Below are 14206 nucleotides of genomic sequence, written 5' to 3'. Positions count from 1 at the left end.
CGTGTTACCATTTACAGTATTTATTCACAGTCTGGAAACAATTCTAGCTTTTTGTTTCATTTGTTACTATTAATAATATCCTTTGTTAATCTTTTTTTTTTTTTTTATTGTATTGCGGGTTTTGTGGTAATTACAGTAACATTCCAGAATCTATTTTGAGTCCAACAGCCCGGGATGGTTTTAATAAGATATGACAATGGTTTTAGTTGTTTCCCCATTTTAACCCTGTGTTGCTAATATACTCTTTAAGATAACCTGTTACTTTCATCAGTTTGGAAGGTTAGTAGGCTTATTCCATTCTAAAAAAGCCACCCACAATGCACAGGCCCCTCCTATAGATCATACTTACCCCGCTCCCCGACACCCGCGTCACTTCAGATCCCTGCACGGCCACCACTGTATCTCCCTGTTGCGCAGATTAAAATATCCAGCGACAGGGGGTGCAGCCAATAGCAGGTGCAACGGTGACCTAGCATCACAGGTGTAAGTATGATCTATGTGAGGAGCCTGGGCATTGTGGGGGGCATTTTTAGAATTGGGTAACCCCTGTAAGACCAGCTATACACATAAGACAGCTGTCAGTTGTGGACCTTCATTTGGCCGACCGCTATCATTCCCGATCCCCCCATACACATGCCTGCTTGGCTTAGCCAAGCAGGCATGTGTTCTCAGTAGGAAGAGAGGGAGAATGCTATACTCTGCCCTATCTCCCCAAATCAAAAGGATTAGGCAGTTGAAATCCAACATACCTGATCTCTGACTACCCCCTACAACTGTTATTAGGAGGCTCCTATGCAAATTAAATGGTCAGCCAATCCCACCAAAAGCAGCATGTTCAGCCGACATACATGTAACGCACATGCTGTCCTCTTTACTGTCCCCCAACGGCAGATGTTCTAAGGTAAAACAGATTCACTTTAAATCCATAAGGGTATATTTAAAGCATTTTTCGTCAAGAGGGGTGTTAATAAATTTAGGGCTGTGAGAATAATCAGAAGATAACATAATCTAAAATTTAAATTGTGATACTGGAGGAATTATATAATATCTTGGTAACATACTACGGCTTTATAAACAAATGTAACATTTTTATTTACAATCGGGCAATAGTTAATTCGGAGTATTTAACACAATTTTGTGCCCATTGAACGCTGTATCTTACATTACTGCTAGCTAATGTGTTAATTAGACGTATAGAAGCTAACAGGTTACCAATGTCGCCTTGCTCGTATTTGCCATTGCGTTATTCAGCCACAAGAGACACACAATGTGATTTTTAGGTTATTTAAGCTGTACGTAAAAATTGCTAGTATGGAATTTGCTAACAACAGGTCTATGAGATTTTGTTGAAGTCATCATTGTACAATGTGATATATATGCTCATTTGGGGTCTCTAAACTATTATGTGGCTTAGTGAATTAGAGTTCTCTTCTATTACTGTAAGACGGGAAATATTCCTAAACCTTTAAATGGCAGTGAAAAATAATAACATATCATCGTTAGGCGCTTTAGGGTAATCATAAACTGACCAAATGAGGCAAGTACGGCAGATTTAAAAGACTATTATTATGGTAGATTAATTGTATCAGCTTCCTCTTTAAAAGAAAATGCATCTGTTGGCAAACTGTGGTTAACCCTTTAACCCTTTCCCAACCCTGGGATTTTCAGGATTTGTGTTTTTGTTTTTTACTAGGTGCCTGGAGCCATCACTTAAAAAATAAAAATAAAATTCTGTACATTTTGCATTACGATGGCTTGTTTTTGTGGGGCAAGTTGCACTTTTTATTGGCACCATTAAATATTGCATACAATGTAGTGAGAAGCTTAAAAAAAAAAATTCTAATGGGGTGAATTTGGAAAAAGACGCAATTCTACCATAGTTTTATAGGTTTTGTTTTTACTAAACTGTTACCTTCATTCTCTGGGCCAGTACAATTACAGTGATTCACCTTAAAGGATTGATATGTTTATATTTTAATAGTATGAGCCTTTTGGAACACGGTGCAAATGATCCTTATTTTTATTTTTTTATTGGAAGGAAAAGGAGAATTTTTTTATTTTTTATTTTATTTTACACATATTCCTAGGGGACTTGAACATGAGAATTACCATTGCACCCTATTCAATACATTTCTATGGGTGGGGAAGCCACCTCAGATGCCACAATCACAATTGACAGCAGCATCTGTGATCAGCGTTATCGTGTGCCTGCCATAGTAACCAGTTCAGAGTCCGCAGTCAGTATTGACCACAGCATCTGAGGAGACTTATTTACCGGGATCAGAATTTTCTCCAATCCCAGCTACTTCAGCCAGGTGTCAGCTGTATTACATAGGCAGCACCTGCCACACATAAACGAGCTTATCTTGTGAATATGGCTGAAACGATTACTCTAATCGATTAACTCGACACAAAAAATACTTGAATCGATGGAATCGAATCAATGATTCGTTTGTGCCATGTGACCACAGAGTGTGAGTGAAGAGATTGCTATTACTCACGCTCCATTGTCGTTCGCCTGCTCGCACAACGCTGCACTTGATCCTGACGTACACACGTCGTCAGGACATTTTAGTTCACTGGCGCTGCGGCTGGGCACTGATGGCTAGGAGGGGGAGTGGGGGAACAGATGGCAGTGGGGGAAGGTGGTGGCATTGGGGGGGACCTGATGGCACTGGGAGGGGAAGCAACTGATGACATGGGGGAGCTGGTGGCATTGGGGGAGGAGCTGGTGGCATTGGAGGGGGAGCTGATGGCACTGGTGGAGTGGAGCTGATGGCACTGGTATGGGGGAGAGCTGATGGCACTGGGTGGGGAGAGCTGAAGGTACTGGGGGAGTGGAGCTGATGGCACTGGGGTGGGGGAGAGCTGATGGCACTGGGGGGTGGAGCTAAAGGCACTGGGGGTGGGGCTGAAGGCACTGGGGTGGGGGAGAGCTGAAGGCACTGGGGGAACGGAGCTCATGGCAGGGGGTGGAGCTGATGGCACTAGGGAGAACAGAGCTGATGGAACTGGGGGGAACTGATGCACTTGGGCTGATCGCACAGGGGGGAACGAAGGGTGTTGGACTGATGGCAGGGTGTCTGAGTTTTTATAAAGGAAAACAGTCTATGTATTCATTTTTTCTTATTAGATTACTCGATTAATCGTAAAAATAATCGGTAGAATACTAGATTTCTAAAATAATTGTTTACTTCAGCCCTACTTGTGAACCGTCTCCATACATCCCTTACACTCAAATAACGTACATTTATTTTCCGTTAAGAGATAAAAAGGCCAAGGACACCCTTTGAATATTGTTTAATTGAATTACATGGTATTATGGGCTCAAAATAATTTTGCTTTGTTCATACCAAGCTTTTGTACACCTTTCTATATTAAATGAATTAGGCAAGCTCTCTGACGGTTTAATTTCCAGCCCTTTCTGTGTTCTCCTTGAAGGGGTTGTCCAGCTTCCTGGACATATTTAAACTTTCGAAAGGATCCTCTTGTACCTTTTATTTTAAAAAAAACATACTCTTCTGCTCTGTGCCACTCTAGTACAGCACCCTTCAGTAATCTTCTGGCCCTCATCCTATAAACTTTCGAACAGACAGGGTCATGTACGCCACTGCAGCCAGTGACTGGCCTCAGCGGTGATGTGTCCCCAAACTTACATGAGAGTGTGGCTGTCTGGTTGAGTTCAGTTATCTAATCCACCCCTCTTCCCTGTTTCCACATCCGCTGTGATGGAGAAGGGGGGCTGGCTTTGCTAATGAACTGAGCCAGAGAACCAGCCTCTTCATTATGTCACCAACACACAGAGTGGAGGAGGTAGTTTTCTGCATTTATCTGGAGCATGACTACTTACAGAAGCTCTGCTCCCATTAGCACGTGGACATGCACTAAAATTGGACCATCCATGCAGTCTACAAAATTTAAGTTAATTTATTTTACATTTGTAAAATAATACTGAGCTTTTTATGGCACCGGACAACTCTTTTAAAGGAATTCTGTACACTTTTCTAACTAATCCTTTTTATTGCTCCTGCATGTGCATGTGTTACAATACTCATTGGATCGCTTTCTTTCATTAACAAACCACAGCAGTAGAAGAAGGGGAAACGCACACACATTATGTGATGGGTTTTGTTATATACACTGTATATATAAATAAATATACGAACCGGATTCCCAAAAAGTTGGGACACTAAACAAATTGTGAATAAAAACTGAATGCAATGATGTGGAGATGGCAAATGTCAATATTTTATTTGTAATAGAACGTAGATGACAGATCAAACGTTTAATCCGAGTAAATGTATCATTTTAAAGGAAAAATACGTTGATTCAAATTTTTACAGTGTCAACAACTCCCAAAAAAGTTGGGACAAGTAGCAATAAGAGGCTGGAAAAAGTAAATTTGAGCATAACTAAGAGCTGGAAGACCAATTAACACTAATTAGGTCAATTGACAACATGATTGGGTATAAAAAGAGCTTCTCAGAGTGGCAGTGTCTCTCAGAAGCCAAGATGGGTAGAGGATCACCAATTCCCACAATGTTGTGCAGAAAGATAGTGGAGCAATATCAGAAAGGTGTTACCCAGCGAAAAATTGCAAAGACTTTGCATCTATCATCATCAACTGGGCATAACATCATCCGAAGATTCAGAGAATCTGGAACAATCTCTGTGCGTAAGGGTCAAGGCCGTAAAACCATACTGGATGCCCGTGATCTCCGGGCCCTTAAACGACACTGCACCACAAACAGGAATGCTACTGTAAAGGAAATCACAGAATGGGCTCAGGAATACTTCCAGAAACCATTGTCAGTGAACACAATCCACCGTGCCATCCGCCGTTGCCAGCTGAAACTCTACAGTGCAAAGAAGAAGCCATTTCTAAGGAAGATCCACAAGCTCAGGCGTTTTCACTGGGCCAGGGATCATTTAAAATGGAGTGTGGCAAAATGGAAGACTGTTCTGTGGTCAGACGAGTCACGATTCGAAGTTCTTTTTGGAAATCTAGGACGCCATGTCATCTGGACCAAAGAGGACAAGGACAACCCAAGTTGTTATCAACGCTCAGTTCAGAAGCCTGCATCCCTGATGGTATGGGGTTGCATGAGTGCGTGTGGCATGGGCAGCTTGCATGGCTGGAAAGGCACCATCAATGCAGAAAAATATATTCAGGTTCTAGAACAACATATGCTCCCATCCAGACGTCATCTCTTTCAGGGAAGACCCTGCATTTTTCAACAAGATAATGCCAGACCACATTCTGCATCAATCACAACATCATGGCTGTGTAGGAGAAGGATCTAGGTACTGAAATGGCCAGTCTGTAGTCCAGATCTTTCACCTATAGAGAACATTTGGCGCATCATAAAGAGGAAGGTGCAACAAAGAAGGCCCAAGATGATTGAACAGTTAGAGGCCTGTATTAGACAAGAATGGGAGAGCATTCCTATTTCTAAACTTGAGAAACTGGTCTCCTCGCTCCCCAGACGTCTGTTGAGTGTTGTAAGAAGAAGGGGAGATGCCACACAGTGGTGAAAATGGCCTTGTCCCAACTTTTTGGGGATTTGTTGACACCATGAAATTCTGATTCAACATATTTTTCCCTTAAAATTTTACATTTTCTCAGTTTAAACTTTTGTTCCGTGATTTATGTTCTATTCTGAATAAAATATTAGAAGTTGGCACCTCCACATCATTGCATTCAGTTTTTATTCACGATTTGTATAGTGTCCCAACTTTTTGGGAATCCGGTTTGTATGTGTGTATATATATATATATCTATTGTTATCTTTACTACATTAGATACATGAAAGATAAATTCATACTGTCCATGGGCAGACTATTATTGATGGGCATCTGGCACCTCTCCATGATAATGTCCCTCCTCTACTGTCTGCAGGTTATGACATGACCTTACTGTCAGACTTTATATGGGGTTTCATAGTAGCATGTAACCATGAGTAAGCAGAAGTCTGCATATTAGCTGCATACACAAAACTGTAAGATATTTTAATCCAAGACTATTTGCAATTTCATTTATTTTTAATGCATCGGAACAATAAAATTATAACAAAGCTGGTCATAGCCTTTAGCATTGAGTGATGCGTCCAATCTTTTTTGCAAAGGAGAAGTTACTCACGCTCCGCTCCAGCAAGAATATTCAAAAGATAATTGTTTAACACCCGGGGTTTTAAAATCATTTCATCTTTATTTCCAGTTGATTAAACCATGGAATAGTTTCAGGGGAAAACAAATCTTATATAGTGCCAGAACTTTACCAGTTCGTGACGTTCTGATATGGAATCCCTGATCACATTGCAAGTTTTGGGGAAAACATATTGTGTGCAGTACCGGGACATTAATGGTAATATCGTTTAAAAGTTCTTATATATGAGGTTTGAGCCGTCCAGTAGTGCAGCCAATATAAACGTACAATATTATATAGATATCTATTTATAGTGTAATTGCATGGATCTTTGTGGGGTGGTAATGTCCCAGTGCCACACACCATGTGTTTTTGTCCCAAAACTTATGATGTGATTAGGTGTTCCATATCAGATCTTCACAGAGTGGTAACGTTCCGACACTGTATATGATTTAATTCCCCCTAAACCTATGATTAGAAATTTCATATTCGACTCTTGATTTGAAACCATGACTGCGTAGTGTTCTACAGACAGAGACCTTTGAAACTGTGGTCCCAGCTCTCTTCATGTCATTGACCAGCTCCTCCCTTGTAGTTCTGGGCTGATTCCTCATCTTTTTTTATCATCAGTGATACCCCATGAGGTGAGATCTTGCATGGAGCCCCAGTCCGAGGGAGACTGACAGTCGTCTTTAGCCTCTTCCATTTTTAACAATATATATACTGTATATGTCTTGAATAAGGTAACACGTTGACCGTATGCCACAATATGCCATTGGAGTCTGTTTTAATCAAATGGAAATAAAAATGAAAAGATTTCAAAACCCCAGGTACCGAACAATTCTCTTTTAAATCCCTTTTTTGTGTCTGCAAACATTTAGGGAGTAAAACAAAATTTCAACAAAATGAGCATATGCAAATGGTGAAGAGACACTAGCATCTTGAATAATTGTAAGTTCTTCTCACCTTAACCATGTCATACCTGGTAAAATATTGTAGCTTGGGGCTTGCTCACTGACCCCTAGAACTGCTTGTAGGATGTGCACTATGGTATCGTCTCCGTTGTAGAAAGGGACATTTGATTTAGCAACTGGTAGTGGTGAAGGTTGAATCAGTTTTTGACTTTTGTTTGAACTTCTTAAAGGCACTCTTTTACGTCTTTGCTGAATTCTCAGCTTTTGATGCTTTGGAGTGGAGGCATCTTCTTGAGCCCATCCAGTACACAGTGAAATCACTAAAACTATACACACTAGTGTATTAGTCCTCATCTTCTGTCACAGTTCAGGGTGACATCAACAAAGTAATTATGTCCTAGGAATAAATGTGCACAAGTTAAAGCCCAGTAGTAACATCTGAATATTGTCTATGTATCATAACGGTTGTCCAGTTCTTTTGTTTGTTTTTTTTATTTTAGTTTTTAGCTTTTAATCTGTTCCCCAGCCACCAGGACGTGTGAAGAAATTGATAGTCACCTGGTCCCTGTCTCCTGGGGTGTCTTCACTGGACTTCCAGTCCACTTCTGTCAACTTCCTGCATGAACAAGGTCACTTGCATCGTTCTAGCCAATTGCTGACCTCCGCATTGACATCTCCCCAAGCAGCACATGACCAGCAATGACATGCCACTTGGAGACATGTAACTGCGGAGACCAGTGATTGGCTGCAGGAAAGCATATGACCCAATCTGTGCAGAAAGTGGACAGAGAGGGATCGTAAGTCCAGTGAAGACCGCCCAGGACCTGGAACCCACAGTGTGGATCAGGTGAGAATGTATTTTTCCACAGGCCCCGCTGGCTGGGTGGCAGGTTAAAAAATACTGGACACATTTTTTTAAGGCTACATGCATACGACCATATGTGTTTTGTGGTCCACAAAAAGAAGGATGAAATCCGTATGCCATCCATTTTTTTTTTTTTTTGCAGATCCATTGTAACCATGCCTAAAACAGACAAGATTAGGACATGTTATATTTTTTTTGCGGGGCTACGGACATACGGATGTGGATAGCACACGGTGTGCTGTCCGCATTTTTTGCGGACCCATTCAAATGAATGAGTCTGCATCCTATCCGCAAAATAAAACGGAACGGACACAGAAACAAAATACGTTTGTGTGCATATGGCCTAAGGTCTATATCCCTGGCCAGGGGTTATAGTAAGTAGTTTATGCTGATGTTGTAGAAGTATCTAATGCTATACATGGTCCTGGATTGCTATGTAGCACTGATAGGCACACTTGGTACATGTGACAGTGTTATGTAATATGTGTTAATGATTTTCTAAACTGAGACAAGAAATACCATGACTAAGCCGCACCTCCAAAAATAAGACATAGTTTATTAAGACATATAGATTAAAACCATGAGAACATGTCGCCTAACCCCACTGAAGGGTAAAATGGTATGAACAATAAAATCCAATGTCACCAAAGGCTAAACAATACTAAGGCAGGAAAAAAAAGTACAATCCACAATTCTGAATAATATACTTATCAGATAGCACAGTGGTAACACAGGGAAAATGAACAGCCCTTCAGTGAGGAGGGCAGGAAAACCCTCACGCGTATCGCTAGTGCGCAGACTAGCTTCATCAGAGGTCCATGTGGACATTGTTTGTTAATGATTTTCTCTCAACCCAATATGACTAGTATTTAGTCATTGCCTTTTATTCAGTTAAATGTACATACTTTGGTTGCTAAAACAAATAAATAAATAAAAACACAGGTCCATTAAAGGGGTTATCCAATCCTATAAAAAGCCCCCCCAATATGCCGGGCCCCCCACACTGAATGTACTTACCTGGGTCCCCGCACCGCCGCTGCTGCTTCTCCCCATGCACAGATGAAAACATCCAGTGTCGGGGGTAAGGGAGCCAATGGCAAACAGGGAGGAGCCTGTCTGCCATTGGCTGCCCCCCCAACACCGGATGTTTTTATCCATGCGCGGGGAGCAGCAGCAGTGGTGGTGCAGGGACCCAGGTAAGTATATTAAGTGTGGGGTATAGTGGTATTGGTATAGTGTGGGGGCCCAGCATATTGGGGGGCTTTTTATAGGATTGCATAACCCCTTTAAATCCAGCGAATGTTGATTCAGAGGAAGTAAAAATCTGCTATGATGCAAATCCCCTATATTTGGAGAACAAATTCACTCCTGACTCTAAATATGACAATCAGAATAATTACCCGCATTAACATCCCTTCTCCAGAAATCTTGTACTAATAATATATTTTCTAATCAAGGTTTCTCAATAAATCAATATGCTGTGGAAGAGAGTTTCATAGTCTCACTAATTTACACTAAAGAATCCATATCTTTGTAGATGGTGAAACTTTTCCACCCTAGTTGTAGAGGATTCTTCATCAGGGATGTTTGTACTGTCCATTTATTTATTTAGTAACATGGTTTGTAAGGCTGGAAAAAGAAATGCGTCCATCCAGTTCAGACTGTTATCCTGCAAGTTGAATGTTGTAATGGCCAAGGGGTAATGTGGAACTCTCCAGTAACTCATCTGTAGGCCATTGCTTCATGGCTTTACTGTAGAAAGGATGTGTGTATTTTGGCTTAATGGAGTGTAAGGTCATGCATTACTGGGAAGTCAGCCAGAAGTCCTGAGAATCTAAACAGCATTCGGATATTATGCAGCAATTACCAAAAATAAATGTTAAACGGTACAAGTTCCTTAATCGGTCATCCAGTACTCTGAAATTTCCTGTCTGATAATTTTCCTAGTGTTACTTGCCTCATTCTCGGTTAGATGGGAGAGGCAACACAAACAGAAGATGAAAGCCTTGAAAGAACATTTTAGACAGGTGTAGAAAACACACTCTAAGGTAGGAATGTTCTAAAAAATACAAAAGTCTTAATAGTTAATTTTTAACTTTTAAAAGAGTCCTACACGCGTGTCATCAGTATCTGATCTGTGCCGGTCCGACACCCTGGACCCCCATCGATCAGTTGTTTGAGAAGCAGGCACTCGCAGTTTGCTGCCGCCTTCTCCGTGCTCACCAAGCACAGGACATTGTATAGCGGCTGTGGTTTGTATCACACTCAGCCCTATTCACTTCCGTGGGGCTGAGCTGTGCCTACGAAAAGCTGTGAGAAGGCCATGGTGTTACTTTGAGCGCCACTGCCTTCTCAAACATCTGATTGGCAGGGATCCTGGGTGTTGGACCCCCCCACCAATCAAATACTTATGACCTATCCTGAGGATAGGTCATCAGTTATAAAGTCTCGGAAAACACCTTTAACAAAATGAAAAGTGAATGACTAAAAAAGAAGTCTAAATGATGAAAATTATTCTTACCGGTAATTGGATTTTCCATTATAGCCTCCACAACGGCGCCAGCAGGAGGATATACCGCCACCCAGGGACAGGAAACAACGTGAAGACCCACAATGTAAAAGCCCCCTCCCCTTTACCTGCTCCAGTTAGTAACCTAGGACACGCAATTGATGCAGAACATAAACTATTATATGAAGACAAAACAGTAAATTTACAATCAATATGTCCAAATATAAAGAAAAAAAACAAGTTTTATAGGGAAGGGAGGGAAATAGTGGTGCTGTTGTGGAGGCTATATGGAAAATCAACTTACTGGTAAGAGTAATTTTCATCTTTCCCATATGCCTCCCCAACTGCACCAGCAGGAGGATTAACAGAGTAAACATCCTCTAGGGTGGGACAACCACAGAAAGGACTTTGCATCCAAAGGATAAGTCCGTATTATATGCCATATCTAGCTTATAGTGTCTGAAGAAAGTAGATGGATTTTCCCAGGTCGCAGCTTTGCAGATTTGATCAAGAGACGCTGAGGCACCTTCTACCCATCAAGTTGATACATCTCTCATGGACTGGGCTTTTAACCCATCATGAATATCGACCACTTTCTGAGAATAAATCAGAGAAATGGTCTTTTTCATCCAAAGTGCAATTGTTGTTTTACTCGCTGCCTGTCCTTTGTTTGGGCCCTGAAACTGGACAAATAAATGATCAGACTTCCTAAACTATTCTGTGGATTGCAAATATTGTAAGACACTGCTCCTGACATCAAGAATATGGAAATCTGACTGTCTAGAAGAAACTCCCGGAGGACAAAATGGAGGCAGAGATACCTCTTGCTGACAATGAAACTTAGAAAAGGCCTTTGGTAAAAAGGCAGGAGAATGCTTCAGGATAACTCTGTTGTCCAGGATGGACAGGTAAGAGGGCTTACAAGAAAAAGCCTGAATTTCTCCTACCCTTCTAGCTGTAGTGATAGCCACCGAAAAGGCAGTTTTTAAAGAGAGAAATCTTAGGGAAATATCACTAATAGATTCTAAGGGTCGATCTAGTGGGCCCGATAATACTAGATTTAGATCCCAAGGTGGCACTGAAGAACGGAAGGAAGGTCTGATCCTATAGGCCCATTTTATAAACCTCTTTACTAAGTCAATTTCTACCAATTTGATGTCTAGGAAGGCAGATAGGGCAGTTATCTGTACCTTCAAGGTACTTACTCTAAGGCACTTCTGCAGAAATTCCAGGATGATTTTAATATTCTGAACCATGGACGGGTCCCAGGAACCTGCAGAAAACCCCAGAAAGGCCTTCCAAGTTCTATAATAGATTTTGGAGGTTATTGTTTTTCTACTTTTGAGTCCCTTTTGTTTTAAGATGTCGCTTTCAACATCTAGGCCCAGAGTTTGAGGTGCGGGGAGTTCGGATGTACCACCGGCCCCTGTAGCAGAAGATCTGGGACCTGAGGGGGATGCCAATAGTCTCCTTTTGACAGCTGAAGCAGGAGAGGAAACCAGGATCTTCTCAGCCAACAAGAAGCTATCAGGATTACTTGCCAGTTGTCTTGGGTAATTTTTGTTAGACATCTGGAAATGAGAGGAAGAGGGGGAAAGACATACAGAAAGCCTTTTGGCCAAGGAGCAGAAAACACATCCACTAGAAAGGGTCTGTCCCGATAGGACAGGGAGCAGAAGGGCGTTATCTTCTTGTTGTCCCATGTTGCAAAAGGATCCAGAGTCGAAGATCCCCACCTTTTGGGGATCTGGTCGAACACTTTTTAATTCAGAGACCAGTCCCCTCTTTGAGGGTTTTGCTGCTCAGATAATCTGCTAGGATATTCTGTTCTCCCTTCAAGTGGACTGCTGAAATGGAAAGAAGTCGAACCTCTGCTAATTTGAAAATCTGAGCTGCTATGGAGACCAATGCTTTGCTTCTCGTTCCACCCTGTTTGTTGATGTAGGCCACTGTCGTATTATCTGACAGGACTCTTACATTTTTATTCAGAATTTTTGGAAGAAAACCTCATTCAGGACCGCTGTCAGTTCTTTTAAGTTTGCCGAACATTTGGACAGGGCTAGGTCCAAAGAGCCTTCTATCACCTATTGACTGCAATGTGCTCCCCATCCTGAGTCGCTTGCATCCGTGGTGATGACTACCACATTGTGTTGCCGCCTGGTTTAGATTCTTTTGGATTAGCCACCAGTAAAGGGAGCATTTCACTCTCAGAGCGATTGATACCTTTCTGTCCAGTGATGACTGACTTCTGTCCCAAGGGGAAAGGACTGGAGCACTCTGGTCTAGGCCTGAGACCATCTCACTGCTGGAATGGATGCGGTTAAAAGGCTCAATACTGTCATAATATCTTTGATCGAAATTCATTTTGCTTGCAGGAACCAATTTATTTTGTCTACTAAGTCTTTTTTGCAGAAAAAAGTAAGGCATCACATGGGAATCCAGCTGTATCCCCAAAAAGTTTTTTCCCTTGCAAAGGTGGAGATATAATTTTTCTGTATTTATCATCCAGCCTCAGGGCCGTCTTTAACACGGGGCAAAAGGGGCAGCTGCCTCTTGAGCCCCGCTGGCCACTGGATGACTTTTCATGCCTCCTTCACACAGGATGCTGCATAATCTAGATTTTGATGTTGGCTCTCCTGATCAAGATCTTAGCCATATTGTTCTTCTGGCCGAGTTGGATAAAGAGGCAGATCTAGCTGCCAGTTTAACAACCTCATTGGAGGCGTTAGCAATAAATGCCTGTTTTAGGACCGGTAAAGAAGTCAAAATATTTTCGCTTGGAGTACCTGAGGTTAGGTGTTCTTCCAGCTGAGATAGCCAAAGGGAGAGGGTTCTGGCTGTATAGCTGGCAGCTATCTCTGGTCTTAGAGTAGCCGTGTTTGCCTCCCAGGATTTTTTGGACTTACACCTATTATCCATAGGTTCCCTAAAAAGTCCTACATCCTCAAAGGGTAAAGAGGATTTCTTTGAGACACACAGTGGTCGTCCCGAATCATCTTCCGAAGAGGCAGAATCTAAATTATTGGATAACTTGCCTTCATCCAGCTCGAAGTCCTCCTCCATAGTAAGTTGAGGTTCCGATTTAGAAGTGGAAGGTCTCTGAGAAAGATTAGATAGCTTGGTATCGATCGCAGAGCAAACCTCTTCTTTATTGAGGGCTCTGAGATTTTCTATAATAGAAGGACTTTCTTCCGAAACTACCTTCTCTGTGCACCTGACACAAATCTGCTTTTTATAAGAGGAAGATAACAGCTTCTTGGACAAGGCACATTTTTTGCTTTTTAGTGATGGTTCAGTAGATTTCCCAGAAGAGTTACCCTAATATACAGAGGGAATTCTGATGAAAAAAATAATATCCTGCTAAGTCTGGGCAGGAACCACCACCAAGTGCAAAGGGATAATATTTAATAAATATATTTTGTAAGGCATTGCCACTATCACCCAGTGCATCTTGCTGAACATGAGGAGAAGGATAAGCTTATCTTACCGGGCTGAGGGCCCTAGGAGGGTCGGAGATATTTTTCCGCACATCTGCTTCAGGAGTGAGAGACATCTTGCCACTGCCACACCAACACAGTATACTCAGTGTCTGCTCCATCTTTAAACCGGCCTGCCGAGCAATTTCCATGTTTCCTGCATTACGTGATCTCATCACGATGATGCACACACCCCCCTTATGATCAGAAGCTCCGCTCACCTCGTTGCAATAGGAAGGCTTGGACCCTAGCCTTCCATAGATGTGGGCCTGATCCTCCTGCATAGTCCGGGATTGC

The 14206-nt window shown here is 42.0% G+C and overlaps 2 protein-coding genes across 8 annotated transcripts in view; one reads left to right on the top strand and one right to left on the bottom strand.

The window, feature by feature from the left end:
- The window catches only part of LOC122943759 (centromere protein P), a 400675-nt gene that overhangs the window by 311691 nt on the left and 74778 nt on the right, over positions 1-14206 (top strand). The gene's annotated exons all lie outside the window — the stretch shown is intronic.
- The window catches only part of ECM2 (extracellular matrix protein 2), a 55446-nt gene that overhangs the window by 23947 nt on the left and 17293 nt on the right, over positions 1-14206 (bottom strand). For all 4 annotated transcript variants that reach the window (XM_044301750.1, XM_044301747.1, XM_044301748.1 and 1 more), the window contains exon 2: positions 7128-7456. In XM_044301750.1, coding sequence (XP_044157685.1) covers positions 7128-7413 — 286 coding nt within the window. In that variant the 5' untranslated portion in view covers positions 7414-7456. The remainder of the gene's footprint in view (positions 1-7127; positions 7457-14206) is intronic.

Source organism: Bufo gargarizans, chromosome 7, assembly GCF_014858855.1.
Source record: "Bufo gargarizans isolate SCDJY-AF-19 chromosome 7, ASM1485885v1, whole genome shotgun sequence".
Classification (NCBI taxonomy): Eukaryota; Metazoa; Chordata; class Amphibia; order Anura; family Bufonidae; genus Bufo; species Bufo gargarizans.
Note: the sequence above shows the minus strand (reverse complement) of the source record. Positions and strands in the feature narration are given on the sequence as shown.